The sequence below is a fragment of the Aythya fuligula genome, chromosome 15 (genome assembly GCF_009819795.1).
Source record: "Aythya fuligula isolate bAytFul2 chromosome 15, bAytFul2.pri, whole genome shotgun sequence".
NCBI lineage: Eukaryota > Metazoa > Chordata > Aves > Anseriformes > Anatidae > Aythya > Aythya fuligula.
Window position 1 is genome coordinate 11,756,887 of NC_045573.1, and position 12,672 is coordinate 11,769,558.

At 60.5% G+C, this 12,672-nt stretch overlaps 1 protein-coding gene across 1 annotated transcript; it reads left to right on the forward strand.

The window, feature by feature from the left end:
- Positions 1–1,563: 1,563 nt before the first annotated feature.
- NLRC3 (NLR family CARD domain containing 3) lies at positions 1,564–11,280 on the forward strand. The gene is given in 19 exon segments (XM_032197932.1): positions 1,564–1,629; positions 1,631–1,661; positions 2,239–2,499; positions 3,470–5,213; positions 5,529–5,615; positions 6,355–6,438; positions 6,655–6,738; positions 7,146–7,229; positions 7,593–7,676; positions 8,312–8,395; positions 8,619–8,702; positions 9,226–9,309; positions 9,413–9,496; positions 9,717–9,800; positions 9,948–10,031; positions 10,148–10,231; positions 10,475–10,558; positions 10,649–10,732; positions 11,190–11,280. Coding segments are annotated over 19 exon segments (3,372 nt in total).
- Positions 11,281–12,672: the final 1,392 nt, after the last annotated feature.

Below are 12,672 nucleotides of genomic sequence, written 5' to 3' on the forward strand. Positions count from 1 at the left end.
GCACGCTCACTGACACACTCACCCTTCATTGTGAAGGGTCTCGAGGAGAGAGCAGCCCCACGGTGTGTGCAGGGACCCCAGGACTCGGCTCCGCTCCTCCCTCCTGCAACCTGGGCACTCACCCCTCGCGTCTGCTGTCGGGAAACACAAATCTCACACGGGTCTCCTGGCAGGACGAGCAGGGGAGACTGCAGAGGGGCTGTCCCGCATCCTAGCCTTGTACCATGGACCTGACCACAGACCAGAATCTCCTCCAGGTTCCCTTGGTTGACCTGTATTGACATATTTTCTCTGGAAGAGGTCAGGTTTGTTTGACCAAAGCAAGTGAGAGTTAGCTGGGGCTGCTGGGCAGGCAGCACAAAGCCCCTGTGGTGCCCACGTTGGGCTCATGAGAGGGTTTGGGCAAGGGCAGCCCTGCCTGCAAGCTGGGTCACTTCTTGCACAGCACCTGGCTGGCACACCTCGGGGTGAGGTGGCACGGACCTACACAGCCCTGGTGCTGTGCCAGGGCACTAGGATGTGGCGTCTGCATTGCTGCTGCCCAAAGCAGCTGCCCCAGGAGGTTCTGGGGCTCCTGGCTCCATGGGCTGAGCAATTCCCACCTGGACACAGCCACAGCGATGGTTTTAGGGCTGGCGAAGAGGCATGGTGCAAAGTGCTAATATAGATGAAGCCTGGAGCATGCTCAGCGGTATTTCCCTCCTCACCTCTACTCTCTGCTTTAAAAACAATGGGGCTCAGTGACTGGATGTGCTTCTAAACAACAAACCAAAAGTAAGAGCAGTCTGGCAGCGGTCCTGCAGCAGACGAGGGGGTGGGTAGGAGCTCTGTCTGCGCTGCGATTCATCAGCGCTGCCACTGAAGTGGAGCACCTACAGCTCTGCAACAGGATGTGGTGTTTGCCACTGCTCAGCAAGCTGTGACGGAGGTTCTGGACGGCAGCGAGGTGGCTTGGAAACCGAAACGGGTCCTCTGTCTTTCTGCTGCTGCCCCACAACTTCCTTTACAACAAAAAGAAACTTGACGAGCAGCGCACAGTGCTGCTGACCCACGGGTGACAGGGCTGGCACCCCAACGCTTGCCAGGTGCCCTGCGGGTGGCACGGGGGTGTCACCACACCTCTGGGCACTTCACACAGCTACAGTGCCTGAGAAAGGCGCCTGCAGAAGCGGTGCTGGTGAAGGCACCAAGCCTGCAGCAAGGTCTGGGCAAGCAGGCAGAGATGCTGCAGCACGACGGGCTCAGCCCCGGCTCAGCCCACAGCAGTCTGAGCTTTTGGCTGACACGAGCCCCAACCTAAGACAGATGCTGCTGGATTTTTGTGTCAGAGGATTAAAGCTCTGCACGCAGCAGCCTCAGCTCTGGTGTGGGCCCATGAGGGCTCGTGGCAGTGGCATCCCCCTGTGCTGGCAGCGGGGAGGGCAGCATTACCTCGAGGCAGCTCCCTCCCACGCCACTCCTCTCATTCCAGCAGGAAGATGGATAAGGGCTGAGCGGGGCAGCCAGAGCTCGCACTGACGTGCTGTCTGCTGTGTGCCCACCCGAGGGAACACCGGGCAGTCCATGGGAAGGTGGTGGGCGCAGGCTGAGAGCCGTGCTGCTGCCAACACCGCGCTCCTCACCCCGGGATCGCCGATGCCACGGGAGGCCTCTGATGGAAGGTGAGTGGTGGCCGGAGGGAGCTGCAGGGACACTGACACTGACACGGGCAGGTCCTCGGGTCTGGCTGTGGCTGGGCTCTGTGGCAGGACAGGCAGTGGGCCAAGGAAGTCCAGCACCTTGGTGGGGTTCGTGTCCAAAACTGGGGTGAGGTGGGGCACCCAGGTGTGAGCTCCGATGGTGGTTGCCAGTCTGAGGGCTTGGGGTCTGCCGTGCTGGCATGGAGGGAGCAGCTGCCTCTGAAGGCAGACGACGTTCCTCAGACCCTGCTCTATGTAGGCTTTGTTTCCATCATCTCTTGTGTTCTTGGGTTTCTTTAACTCCATTTTCTATAGCCACCACCTTGACCGAGCACCTCCTAACACACCACAGTTTTAGGATGGCATCGCCTCCAGGAGGACTTTCCCTGGAGGTGACGTTGTCCTCCAGGACTTTGTCCAGTTCCCCTGGAGGGCTCTGGTTTACGCCCTGCTCCCAGCAGGGCTGCCCTCACAGCCAGACGGAGTGCTCCACCGCCACCCTCCCCAGCACCCCCGAACCTCAAACCAGAGCCAACCCTGCCGCTCTCCTCTCCCGCAGAGGCTTGGATCAGTCGCTACCAGAAGCAGCTGGTGAGGTCCATCTCACCACAGTTCCTGGAGGAGATCATCTGCCACCTGCGGAGGCTGGACCTCCTCACGGCGGAGGAGGCCAGCCGGGCGCAGGAGGCGAGCTCCCTGCCCGAGCAGGTGAGGGCCGTGGTGGATGTCCTGGCTGGCAAGGGCAGCTATGCCTCCCAGTGCCTGCAGACCTTCATCGAGACCACCAATTCCCAGCTCTACCTCCACATCACTGTTTACGGTAGGCAGCGCACAGGGGGAGCAGGACAAGGGGCTCTGCGGCCCCGTGGCAGCGCCGCTGCTGGCTCAGGGCCTCCTCCAGCCTCAGCCAAGGAAGGACAACAACAAGGGGGTGACAGGGCTCGCGAGAGTCGCAGCAGAGAGCAGGAGCCCCGTGGGGTGCAGCAGCGATGCCGTACCTGTGCTCGGAGGGTGGTGGATCCCAGGGAGCTCACGCGGTCTGACAGGACCACCTGGGGACGGATCCTCCATCGCCGCCCAACTGCAGCAATGCGGGGATGGGGCAGGGCCTCGGGGGGGCCACGCAGCCTCTGAGATGCTTCCACAGCCTGGGAAGAGGCAGAAAGTGAGAGGACCACGTCAGTAGTGCTGGACTGCAGCCCCCAGGCTCACACCCCAGCTGAGGCATCTCCTCTGCTCCCCAGGCAGAGGCAGCAGCCCCAAAAACACCATCTCCTTCCTCCCCTCCAGCCCCTGTTTTATCCTGCACTTCAATATAAATATTGCTGGGGTTTGGGTGCAAGCAAGGGTTCAGATCTGTGGCAGTGAGGCTGAGGCCAAGCCAGGGAGCCACGCCACAGGATCGGGCCCAGGGAAGAAAACTGGGGCCAGGCACGTGCCAGAGACCCCCACGAAAGCACAGAGCGCTGAGGAGGGCCCGAGGACAGGCTGCAAAGGCAGTGCACAGATCAGGGTCTGGATCAACAAGGCCCACAGCAGGCATAGGTGCTGTGGAGCTGTCGACAAGCGCTCCTACAGCACAGCTCGGGCAGGGACGGGAGGCTTAAATGGGCTCCTGGCCCTGCAGATGTGGGGGGAGGCTGCAGGTGAGGCCAGTCAGGGCCCTGGCACACGCCTCATGCATAGGCTTTTGCTTTTTTTTTTTTTTTTTTTTGGTTTTTTTTTTTTTTTTTTTGCATTTGTGGTTCTCCTCCTCCCCCTCACCTCCTGTTTCATTTCTCTCTGGGCAGAGCCGATGGTGCAGAAACATCTGGAGAGCCTCCTGAGCTACTATGGGAACGGCTTGGAGACGGGTCCCCTCCAGCGCCTCATGAACCTGCTGCTGGTGGAAGGCTTGACCGACATCCAGCAGAAGGAGCACGACATCCTGCAGATCGAAACCACCAAAGGCCTCCGGAACGTGTCCAAGAGCATCCCTTTAGAGAAGCTCTTCCTGCCCCTGTCCAAGGTCAGCATCCCCCCACGGATCTCCGTGACCGTAGGGGTGGCCGGCATCGGCAAAAGCAGGCTGGTGAAGCTGTTTGTCCACAGCTGGGCAAAGGGGGAGATGAACAGGGACATCATGTTGGTGCTGCCCCTCACCTTCCGGGAGCTCAACACCTACGAGAAGCTCTCTGCAGAGCGGCTGATCCGCCTGGCCCTCCCTCACGTCACCGAGCCCAACTGCATCCCCACCGGAGCCGCCAGGACGCTGCTCATCCTCGACGGCTTGGATGAGTTCAAGACTCCCTTGGATTTTTCCAACACGGTTGTGTGCACCGACCCCAAGAAGGAGATCCAGGTGGACAACCTGATCACCAACATCATACGTGGCAACCTGTTACAGGAGGCTTCTGTCTGGGTCACCTCCCGGCCGACAGCAGCCAGCCAAATCCCCGGCGGGCTGGTTGACCGGATGACAGAAATCCGAGGTTTCGGAGCAGCTGAGATGAAAGAATTTTTGGACCAGATGTTCCTGGACAACAGAGACTTGTCCAGCCAAGTGCTGCATCATATCAAGGCTAACAGATCCTTACACATCATGTGCACTGTTCCTGGCTTTTGCTGGATTTCTGGCTCTTCGATTGGTTATTACCTAAAAACCAGCACCGATCAGTCCCAAGAAATGACAGCTGTTCCTAAGACCCTCTCAGAAATCTATTCCTATTACTTTAAAATGGCTTTGAGCAGCGACTGGCCGGAAAAGCAGCGAGAAACACTCAGGATTGAGCAAGCTGTGAACAACAGCAAGAAAATCCTGGGCAGCCTGGGCAGGCTGGCCTTCTACGGGCTGCTCAAAAGGAAGTACGTGTTTTACGAGCAGGACATGAAGACGTATGGCATAGACCTTTCCTTGCTGCAGAGCAGCTTGTGCAGCAGACTCTTACTCAAGGAGGAGATGCAGTCCTCCACAGCCTATTATTTTTCCCACCTAACCATACAGGAGTTCTTAGCAGCTATTTATTATTACACCGCTGCGAAGCGGGCAATATTCGACCTCTTCACGGAGAACGGGATGTCCTGGCCCAAGCTGGGTTTCCTCAACCACTTCAAGAGCGCCGTCCAGAGGTCTCTGCAGGCCGAGGACGGGCAGCTCGATATCTTCGTGCGCTTCCTCTCGGGGCTGCTCTCCCCCCAGGTGAACAAGCTGCTCTCCGGGTGGCTCCTGGCGAAGGACGAGCACAACAGCTTCAGGAGCCAAGCCATCAGCTTCCTCCAGGGCTGCCTGAACACGGACTACGTTATCTCCTCACGGACAGTGAACACCGTGCACTGCCTGCAGGAGATCCAGCACATGGAGATCGCCAAGTCTGTGGAGGAGGCGATGAAGAACGAGAGCTTGGCCGGGATGCTCACGCCAGTGAACTGCTCCGTCCTGGCCTATCTCCTGCAGGTCTCCGACGTGTGCGTGGAGGAGACCAACCTCTCCAACTGCCTGACTTACAACGTCTGTAAGAGCCTGCTCCCCCAGCTCCTCTTCTGCCACAACCTCAGGTAAGGCGCAGTGGGGCCGCACTGGGATTAGCGAGCAGGGACACCAGACTGCTCCCATGACTCAAAACCCCAGGGGTCTACAGGAGATGTAGGCCCACCAGCGCTGTCCCTCAGCACGAAGCTGTCCTCTGTCCTGGGAATGGCACGGGGCCAGCTCTTCAGTCTCAGGGACTGCTTCTGTGCCTGAGTTTTTCTGCTCATGAAGCGCAGATGCCATGGGACAGCTGTGTTCCTACGCAGTTGTGGGTAGTCTTTTCCTCACTTTTTGTTCTCCAGAATACCTCGGCTTTTGCTCTTTCCTTCTATTTCCTCCAGGCTGGACAATAACCAGTTTAAGGACAACGTGATGGAGCTGCTGGGCAGTGTGCTGAGCGTGAAGGACTGCCAGATCCAGAAGCTCAGGTAGGACCTGGCCCAGATGAGCTCTTCCTGGGGAGAACCAGAGCGAGGGGCCTCCAGGAGCGGCCGTCCCACTGCCTCCCCAGGGTGCCAGGTGACAAGGACAGCCCCACGTGGGGAGCTCCTGCACCTTACCCCCGCTTTGGGAGCATGCTCTCGCCCAGGCTCCCTGGGACAAGCTGCCAGCAGCAGCCCTGTGCAGGCCATGATTCATCCAAAACCCCAATCAGTTCCACCCCCCTCAGTTATTTTTAGCTGGGCTCCTACCTCCTTGCTGTTCTTAAACCTGGAATTTGGGCAGCAAGCTGCAGATGGCTTGTCTTGGTAACCCACCTCCCAAGGTCCTGGGTGTTTGCTGGGCACGAGGGGCTCAGCATGGGTTAGAGCAGCTGGTGCATGGAGATGCGTGGCCTCGAGAAGACGGGTCCCCTCTTTCCCATCTCCCTTCCCTTCCTTGTTTGTGGCTGCACACAGAGGCCCCTTCACTGTGAGCTCTGTGTTTCACTACATGAATTAAGTCTAGAAACTCCCCTTCCACCCCGTCCCTGCAGAGCCACACCAGAGGAGCACACCCCGAAGCATTTGAACAATGAGGCAGGGCTGTGCCATCCACCAAACGCTCCCCATCACTCTCCTCTGCTGCACCATCCCCAGCTGCATCCCAGCAGCGCTCGTAGCCGCACCGGGGCTGTGAGAGCCTCTTCCTTCCCCTGACAGACACCCGCTCTCTTTTTCTGGGCAGCTTGGCAGAAAATCAGATCAGCAACAAGGGTGCCAAAGCACTGGCCAGGTCGCTGATGGTCAACAGGAGCCTGATGGTGCTGGAGTAAGTGTTGCCTCCTCCCAGCTCGTGCCACGCTGTCCCTGTGCAGCCAAACCCCTCCTGGCTCCCCGACGGAGCTGGGGACAGCCTCGTGCCCGACCCTGGCATCCCACAGCAGCACTCAGCTGAGCTGGGCACATGTTGGTGAACCGCCACAGCCCCTTCTCGTGCCTTGCTAACCATGTCCTTTCTGCTCACCTCTCCCCTGCCTCGCCCCAGCCTGCGGAGCAACTCCATCGGCCCCTCAGGAGCGAAAGCGCTGGCTGATGCACTGAAAAAAAACCAAGTCCTGCTCTCCCTGAAGTAAGTCTCAATTTCTGCAGCACCCCCAAGAGCAGAGGCATGGGACGAGCTGCCTGCAGGGCTGCACGTCGTGGTTTCCCTGCCCTCATGAGGAATTCCTGGGCACACCCTGGTTCGGCTGTGCCGGGCAGCAAGCCTGACTGCAAGGGGCACGGAAATAATAGGGGCCCTAAATCCCCATCAGCCAGAGGGGCCCTAAATCTCCCTTGGGATGCAGGACTGCACAACAGCAAAGCAGACTGCTGCGGGCAGTGAAGCTGGGAACCCCTTAGTGCTGTATCAGGGGGGTTCCTGCTCACCCTGCACTGGTGGCAGCCCTGGATGGGTGTTTGATGTCTGGGGGTGCTGAGATGAAGCAGGTGCCACCCGCCCTGGTGCTCGCTCACAGCTTGCTCCTCTCCTTGCAGCCTGCAGCACAACGTGATCAACGAGGACGGTGCCACCTTCCTGGCCGAGGCCCTGCTCACCAACCACAAGCTGACGACCCTGCAGTGAGTGACCGGGACCCGGTGCCCCCCTGCTCCTCCCAGCCACCAGCAGACCCCGCACGGGCTCCAGCTTGGCTCCATCCCGGTGTCTGGCTGGCCACGGGGGCCAAGCAGCAGAGCCGGGGCTTTCCCATTGTGCTGCTTATCCTAGTTTACCATCCCCACACCACCCCTGTCAGCAAAGACCTTCCAGACCTCTAGAGGTTGTCACAACCCAAGTTCTTTCCCAGTCTGACACGTTCTCAGGGTGGAAGAGCACTGCCAGAGCTCAGAGTAACCTACAGGGGAGGAAGGGGGTGCAGGTGCTGCCAGCAGAGAGGTGCCTGGGCCTGGCTGATAATCAGGGTGACTTCCCCTCCTTTGCAGCCTGCAGAAAAACTCCATCGGAGCCCAGGGCGCGAGGAAAATTGCAGAAGCACTGAAGAGGAACTGCAGCCTCAAGGAACTCATGTGAGAGCCGACAGGGACAGCACAGGGCCGAGGGATGGCAGTGCCAATGCCATGTGTCCCTGGGAGCTGAGGGCAGGGCTCTGGGCTGTGCTACGCAGTCAGGACAGGCTTTGTCCAAGGGGGACATCGTGGGTGAGGGTGGGAAGCGTGCCAGAATGGCTTTTGGATAGTCCTGGTGTTGAGGTGCTCTGCTTACCTCTGAGATGCTCTGCTTACCTCTGGGGAAGCAGGGAGCCACGGAGCGAACCAAGGGGCCAGGCTGCTCTCCAGAACGGTGGGGCTCCAGGCCCTGTAGGTACATTAAAAGAGGTTTCAGCTAAAAAGCAATTTTGGTACAGCAACACGGGTGCGTGTGGGCTGGAAATTAGACCGCAGCAAATTCATGCTTGTGGTCGGACCCCAAGGGTGTTCCCGTGACCCAAAGGTACACCAGGGGACATGGGGACCCTGTGGTGGCACTCCTGCTGGGTCAGGTGAATCCTTGGCAGCAGGTCTAAGCATGGCCACAGCAAGGGGAGGCCAGCAAAGCTGCTCAGGTCCCGCTGGAGGGCAGGGGGCTGTGGGCCCCACGCTGCTGGCAGGGGCTCTGGCTGTGACACGGCTGCTGGTAACGCTCCCTCGGCCTCCTGTCTTAGGCTCTCCAGCAACTCCGTTGGAGACAACGGCTCGGTCGCCTTGGCTGAAGCTCTGAAGGTCAACCACAGCCTGCAAAGCCTCGAGTAAGTCCCCGACATGCGGCAGCCCCTGGCTGCTTCCCCTCCTGCTGCCACAAAGCCCCTTGCTGGGTGCCCTCTGCTTCTTCCACGTTTGCTCCTTTGGCCTCGGCTCCCCTTGGTGACCTCTTCCTTGGCGTAACAGACACTTTTAACCCCCAACACAACCCCGCAGCCCACCCAGCAGTGCCAAGAGCAGCCCATCCTAATGCCCCCCTCTTTGTGTCAGTCTCCAGAGCAATTCCATCAGCAGCGCCGGGGTTGCGGCTCTGACAGCGGCTCTCTGCTCCAACAAGGGACTCGTCAACCTCAAGTAAGTGGCACTCGTGACAGCAGCTCCGTTCCATCTAATGCCACCCCACAGAAATCACAGGAGCTCTGTCTGAACCCCAGGAAGCGCCGCTTTACAGGTGACGGAGCCCTGGCACAGGTTGCCCAGAGGGGCTGTGGAGTCTCCTCCTTGGAGATCTCCAAAAGCCACCCGGACATGGGGCTGGGCAGCCTGCTGGAGCCGGGGGTGGAGGAGATAGGCCCAGGGATCCCCTCCAACCTCGGCCACGCTGTGATCCATGATCCCTATTTTCACTGGGGTGGTCTGTGCACAGCTCCACACCACCAGGACACACTTCAGGCTTCTCTTCTCCGAGGACACCTCTTGCTGAGAACAGCAGCAGCTTGTTTCGCTGCAGACAGCCATGCAGGGAGCGGAGATGCAGCTGCTGGTGGAGATGCTGGTGCCACGGATGGTTACAGCCCCAGAGCAGGGGGCAGAGGGGCCGGGGGGGCAGCCGATGCCCTGCCTTGGTGCTCCCCGCCCAGCCTCTGTCTTTCCCCAGCCTCCGGGAGAACTCCATCAGCAAGGAGGGGGGCCCTGCCATCGCCCGCGCCCTGCGGACCAACAGCACCCTCAGGAGGCTGGAGTAAGTCCCACGGGGCCAGGAGGGCACCCACGCTGCTGCGTGGTGTCGCTGGAGATGTCCCAAACCACGTGTGACTCGTGTCTCCTCTGTCCTCTGCCCCTAGCTTAGCAGCCAACCTGCTGTACGACGAAGGCGGCAAGGCCATCGCCCTGGCGATGAAGGAGAACAGGGCGCTCACCTCCCTCCAGTGAGTTTCCCTCGGAGCTGGTGGGCAAGTGGCTTCCTTGAGTTGCCCTTCCACGAGACGTGGAGCTTGCCATCCTGCATGGACCCGTGGGGGCCTTGCACTGGGTGAACGGGGTCACCCCCGAGCCTCCACCGCATTGGAGGTGGTGAGCGGATGGGTGCTGAGCCCGGAGGGACCGGGGCACCCCACAGCCTGGCCTTCACCTCCCCTTTTTTTGCAGCTTGCAGTGGAACTTCATTCAGGCAAATGCAGCCACAGCACTGGCACAAGCACTCAAGTCCAACAGCAGCCTGGCCAGCCTTGAGTAAGTGTGGATACAGGCGGGCAGGTCCTGGGCACCCCTGGGCACGGACCCCCAGGGCACTTTGGCACACCGTGTCCTTTGCTTGATGCCCGTTTCCCTGCTCCTGGGTGCTGGGGCTGAGGCAGATGCAGGATTTCCCTGTCTTAGCTTGCAGGAGAATGCCATCGGAGACGAGGGGATGGCCGCCCTGTCCGCTGCGCTGAAGGTCAACACCACCCTGGCAGATCTCCAGTGAGTATACGGGCTGTGGCAGGGCCCTGGCATCGCAGCTGGTCTGATTAGCTCGCCTAATTAGCACACCACGGCCACCTCAGGACGTGCACTGAAGGGCTCTTGTTCTCTTGCAGCCTTCAGGTGGCTTCAGTCGGCGCGGCTGGGGCCCAAGCCCTAGCGGAGGCCTTGATGGTCAACAAGAGCCTGCAGATCCTGGAGTAAGTGCTCGGTGGGGCCAGCGAGTCCCCGACACGGTGACACCGCTCCCTGGGGGTGCCTGAGGCTCCGGTCTTTGGCTCATCACCTCTTGCACCCCCTACATCACGCCCTAGCAAACTTACCTGTCCCTTGGCTCGCTGATATGGGGCTCCCTCTCCCACCTCCTCCTCTCGCCCACGGAGAGCACGGGGCCCACGGGACACCCCGGGCTGTCCTTCCCCATGGTCTGCCTTCCTTTGCAGCTTGAGAGGAAACTCCATCGGCGTGGCAGGAGCCAAAGCGATGGCCAATGCGCTGAAGGTGAACCGGAGCCTCCGCAGGCTCAAGTGAGTACGTCCTGCTCCCCGGGGCGAGGCAGGAAAAACACCCCCAGACCTTGCTGGAGGTCGGTGCTCTGACCCTGCTGCCTCCCGCAGCCTGCAGGAGAACTCCCTGGGCATGGACGGAGCCATCTGCATCGCCACCGCTCTGAAGGGGAACCACGGCCTCACCTACGTCAAGTAAGTGGCTGCTGAACCAGATGGTAAGGCAGGGGTGGGGGAGACCTTTCCCACTGCTGGCACTGCCCATCCCCAGCTGCCCTGCAGGGGCTGGGGGCCAGGGCATCCCGATCTCCTCCTGAGTAGCAGCCAACATCCCTACACCACTCCAGACCCCACAGCTCCTCTCCGGGGATGCCTTCAGGGCAAAGGACCATCCTAAAAGTCAAATGCTCCCCAAAATACCACAAGGTGCAGCTGGATCAGCCCTTCCAGCTCCCCAGGGGTGTTCTGCAGCTGCTCACCTGGCTGCCTTGGGGCTCTCAGAGCCAGAGTCCTCTGCGACCAGGTCCTCGCACGAGGTCTGGGCTGGTGTGGCGAGGTTGCAAGCGATGCTGGAGGCTGGTGCAAAGCTGGGGAGCTTCTCTCAAAAGCACCCCGTGTCCAAGCCTGAATTCCTCTTCCTCCCCTCTCTCAGCCTGCAAGGGAACCGCATCGGGCAGTCGGGAGCCAAGATGATCTCTGACGCCATCCGGACAAACTCACCCGACTGCGTCGTGGAGGTGTGAGGGCCCCTAGCTGCAAGGATGTGGCCTGGTGGGGCAGAGGGCGTCCCTTCGGCCGCTTGTGCCTGCACAGGGGGGATGCCAGGCCCAGCGGGGGAGAGCAGGGGCAAGGAGGGCCCCGAAGCTCTCAGCAGGGCCCCCAGGGGCTGGTGGCTGCTGGGACATGGGCTCGGGATCAGCAGTGCACGAGGGTCAACGCTTGCCAGTGTTAAGAAGCTGGGGAACACAGGGCTGGGGGCCCCTTCAGCAGAGCCCTGGGGGAGCTTGGAGGCTATGTGAATGGGTGAAATGGAAACAGGAGGGAGGAGGGGACACCCCACACGCCAGGCCCTTTTCCCATGCACAGGGATAACTCACCTCCCACCGCCTGGGCAGCAAACCCCTCCTGTGATCTCTGTGACGCTGGGGCCGTGGTGCTGTGCCCGGAGCCTGCCCCACACCAGGCACATCCTGACCGCCCAGCAGCTCGGCTCTCTTCTCACCCTGGGTTGCTGTAGGCAAACATCACGGCACCCCCAGCCCAGCCCCGGGACATTGCTCCCAGTGCCAGCTCTTCTCCATCGAGGTCTGCTAGGGAGAGGCTGGGAGAGGCGGGTGAAACAGCCGCCCCTTCTCACCACACCAAATCCAGCCCCGTCCTGCAGCTCCTGCTGCAGTCCCAGAGATGAGAGCTTTGCTGTTCCCTTGCTCAGATCAGTCAGGGGTGCTTTGGAGCAGGGCATTTCAGAGCAGGGGCTGCTCCTCGTGCAGCGGTGTGCCTTGCCGTGCCCTCAGGAGCAAGATGGTTTTGGCTGGGCGTGCCCGAAGTGTTTGGTAGTGCTGTCCTGCACCAAAGCCTCTTGGAAGAGACAGAAATCCCAAGGTGTAGGAGTAGAACCATCTAGAAAGGCCTTGGGAAATAAAGAGCCCTTGGGAGAAAGGAAGGAGGAGCGGGAGGGCGCGTGGAAGAGGACCAGCACTGCATGAGGACGGGCCACCTCCAGCACACGCATCCAGGTGCTGCTGGGAGGCCTCCTGACAAAGTTCTGCCTCTCACGGGTTTAGGCTGGACTTCTTGGGTTTCCTGCTCTTGCCATCGGTGACAAGCTGGGTGACCTTGGGACGTGTCTTCCCCCGTCCCAGCTCTGGAGAGGGTCCTCCCCTAGCAGATCACCTTTTGGGCAGGCAGCTGCTGAAGCAGAGGTGCCTGGTGATGCCTCTGGGTGTGCAGCAGAGACACGGTGATTCCAGAAGGTGCCAGGTTTGCAGGTGACCAGAAGCCAGCCTGTGCAGCCCCCAGAGCTCCTGCCAGCCACTGCCCCTCTCCCTGACCCACCCCAGCCAGACTCCACACTCGGACATGCTGCTGCTGCTGTCCTGCTCCAAACACCTCTGGGGGCTGCTCCTGGAGGACTG